Raw genomic sequence first — 3,873 nt, 5'->3', positions numbered from 1 at the left:
AGGTGTCATAGAGTTATTCGAGGGGGGTTGTTGTCAACTGAGTCTGTTCTGAACTTGATTTGATAGTAATATTTTTTTTTATTTGTTTTATTCGATAATTGGACTATTATTACGTATATTGTATTGTTTTATTGTTATCTTGGTTTCCGTGTGGGTTTGTTGTTGCTCGTGTTATCTGTGATAAGGTTGGTGGTAATGCTGTTATCATATTTCATCTTCTGTGAACTTTATTTTATATATCCTTCTTTATTCCATTTGCTACAGAATGTTGAAGTGCGTTTTTTGTATTTAGTGTATTGTTTAATTTTTTTTTCTTCAGTGTGAATAAAACACAAAGGACGTTTTATATCGCCTTTTATTGTCGCTATGATAACCCTCACCACTGTTCACCATTTACTATTTTTTTCCAAATAGAAAAAAAAAATCGAATATTAAAAAAGAAAATGTCATTTGCGTTCTTTCTAAGAATTAAAGAACAGTTAGCCTATGCAAGTATTTCATTACTTGTCATCATAGAAAACGCTTTCGATGTATGACTTTCTTAATTTATTATTATCTTTATTATTAACATTACCATAACACCATAAATTACATTTTCATGTTAACATGTGTTAACATGAAAAGGATGACTTGGGCATGTGTTAACATGAAGGGACCTGGGCAAACATGAGGCAACTGGCTTTGAGTGGAGGAGTGGAGGAACAAGCCAGGAGTCGGAGTTGGGTGCTGCTCCTGTGAAGACCTCGTGTGTGCCTTTGTGACCTGATAAACATTGTGTTGCCCTGTTATAAGCTGTATTGTGCTGTGTGACATGCTGGATTCCCCCCTGTATTGTGCCTATAGAAAAGTGTACGGGTAAATAACTTGTGGAAATAAAGGAAAGACTGTCATTTTGTGTTTATTTCGTGCCCTGCCTCGCCACTTGGCGTTTCCCCTCTTGGTGTTCTGGGACGCTGTGGTGCTCGGTGCCTCTTGGAGCTGTTCAGTGTTCACGACCCTGTGGATAGCACGCCGTCTGCCTAGCCTGCCTTGTGTTGGTGGCAGAGAGACGAGGCGGTCGGCGTAACAGTAATAATAAATAAATTAATAACAACTGAGATCAACTTTGTCATTCATTATTTATATTCAAACAGCATTGGTATTTAAAGTGTAATAGTATCTGAATAGGTTTATCTAATCGAAGTGTTTATGCACAATAATATGAATAACAATAAAGCAGTAATGGTAATGTCCATAGTAGAGAAAATACAAAATCTTTGTTGGCATTGTTTGTGGCGTCAATCACTGCTTCGTAGCATGCCATGTGACTCGTAAAATGATAAATGCGAGCGAGTACTGTATTTTAGAAGCATAAGGGAATTAGTTCAGCCATCTGGAAGGATTTTACACTGTTAATTCTTTTCTTAACCGTGATTTATTTCTGAATATAAGGGGTTATACCTTTGCAGATAGTATTGCTATGCATAAATGTGTGTGTGTGTGTCAATATTTTCTGTGCACAAAACCTTTTATTTACTGCCATATCATCACTGGTCACAGTTTCATACAAATTTCACCATGGATAAGATCTTTTTGTAATATTTCGTAAACTCCTAACACTTTGATACATTCAAATACATTAAGCGTACATTACTGGAACCTGTTGAAACTTTTTTTTTTTTTTTGTATGCCTTGGTACAGTCTGATACCAGTATATCAAGTACCTTAATGGTTTTCTATTGACTTTTATGCGAAAGATTTGTCTTTTTTCTTTTATGTCAGTACAAATTTCGATGATATCGTGTTTTGCAGCGACCGTGATACAATTTGCAACAATGTTTCATAGGGGTTCGGGGATGCAACAAAAGGCTTATAGATTTTATTTCGGCTATTTTCGTTCGACTGCTGAAGAAAAAGAAAAAGAAAATACTACCAAAACTTTTAATAATAATGAGATTACAGAAACTAGTTATTAATAAATGAGGTCTTCTCGTGACATTTTAAAATACTTATATGTGTTATACATGTACAAAACATATTATGGTATTGTTATAAGACACACAATATTAGTTTACGTATAACGGCACCACAATGCACAGGATGCGATGGTGATGGCTGAGGTAACAGATTGGTGATGATAAATATTTACTACTTTAGTTAGTGTGATGATAATTAAGTAGAACAGAACGATGCCATTTGGCTATGTTTACATTTAGTCAATTATCACCGGTTTCACGAAGTGCATCTTCGATACGTTACAGAAAAGAAAGAAAACAGTATCTTAAGAATGAAACTATATATGTACGTTGAAAAATTTATTTCTACATTCAGTTGTCCATTATATATATAACCATCTATTTTGGCGCAGATATACTGTACATACGACAGTAAACGCGGAACAGAATCTTGAGATATATATATATATATATATATATATATATATATATTATTAACTATGTAATTTATATTACATATTAACTATGTAAATTATATTAAACAGACAGGAATCTGTTATCACTTGTCACTTTAATCTATCATTATATTTCATTTACAAGATTATGATCGAGTTATATCTGTTATTATCCGTATTAATTATTTAGTTACTGACGTATCATGATGGAAATTTGCATATGGCCGAGAGACCAGAGGATTTATAATAATGTGTGCAAAATATGAGCAAATTTAAGTATTGATAAAAAAAAGAGGTTTTGCGGTAGAAACTACTCAATGAATTGGTGTTTTGAGGTAGATAATGGTTGAGGTTTTTTTCGGTACATAAAAACATACTCTCAGAAAATAATAATGATAATAATAATAATAATAATAATAATAATAATAATAAAAATAATAATGACAATAGTATTAATAAAAACAACAATCACATCATCATCATTATAATAATAATAATAATAATAATAATAATAATAACAATAAATAATGGTTGCAAAAAGTATATATTTGCTAACTTGGGAGATTTTGGGGATATACAGATTTGTAAAAAAAAAAAAAAAAAAAATATATATATATATATATATATGCATATATATATATATATATATATATATATATATATATATATATATATATATATATATATCAGTCGGAAACATACTTATAGTAATGAAATGGAAAATTATCCCATTTTTTTCATATCCACATGAATGGAAAACTGTCTTGGGTGAACTGACTAAATGGATAACATGGCGTGGGTGAACTTGCTAAAGAAAAAGAAAGAAAGAAAGAAAGAACAAGAAAAAGAAAAAAAAAAGAAAGAAAGAAGAAGAAGAAGAAGAAGAAAAAAAATATATATATATTCATATATATATATATATATAACAGTGACTACAACACCAACATTCGTCTCTATAATCTACATTTATGTCCCTTTCCATAATCTTGGACCCTCACACTTGAAGCTCCGCCAACAGATGATCTCTGTGATCCGGCCATCGATAGACCCGTGTTTTCGGTATGTCGTCCAGAAGGTCGGTCGTGGGTGTGTTCTCAAGCCTGCGTGAAGGGAGAGGTATGGGTAATAGGTGATTAAGAGAGAAGGGATAAGTGTTGTAGGTAATAAGAGGTAACTGGTGATTAATCGCGAGAGGTAGCTTGATAATTAATCTTGTGTGTATTTGTGTATACTTGTGAGGGCTTATCTCTCTCTCTCTCTCTCTCTCGCTATATATATATATATATATATATATATATATATATATATATATATATATATATATATATATATAATATATATATATATATATATATATATATATATAAATATATATATATATATATACATATATATATTATATATATATATATATATATATATATATATATATTTGTGTGTGTGTGTGTGTGTTTATCTATCTATCAATCCATCTATTTACCAAT

At 30.9% G+C, this 3,873-nt stretch overlaps 1 protein-coding gene across 4 annotated transcripts in view; it reads right to left on the bottom strand.

Moving 5' to 3' along the window:
• Window positions 1–3,080: 3,080 nt before the first annotated feature.
• LOC119575037 overlaps window positions 3,081–3,873 on the bottom strand; it is a 21,967-nt gene continuing 21,174 nt past the window's right edge. For all 4 annotated transcript variants that reach the window (XM_037922382.1, XM_037922383.1, XM_037922385.1 and 1 more), the window contains one exon: window positions 3,081–3,489. In XM_037922382.1, coding sequence (XP_037778310.1) covers window positions 3,384–3,489 — 106 coding nt within the window. In that variant the 3' untranslated portion in view covers window positions 3,081–3,383. The remainder of the gene's footprint in view (window positions 3,490–3,873) is intronic.

The sequence above is a fragment of the Penaeus monodon genome, chromosome 7 (genome assembly GCF_015228065.2).
Source record: "Penaeus monodon isolate SGIC_2016 chromosome 7, NSTDA_Pmon_1, whole genome shotgun sequence".
Lineage (NCBI taxonomy): Eukaryota > Metazoa > Arthropoda > Malacostraca > Decapoda > Penaeidae > Penaeus > Penaeus monodon.
This window is presented reverse-complemented; position numbering and strand designations above follow the sequence as displayed.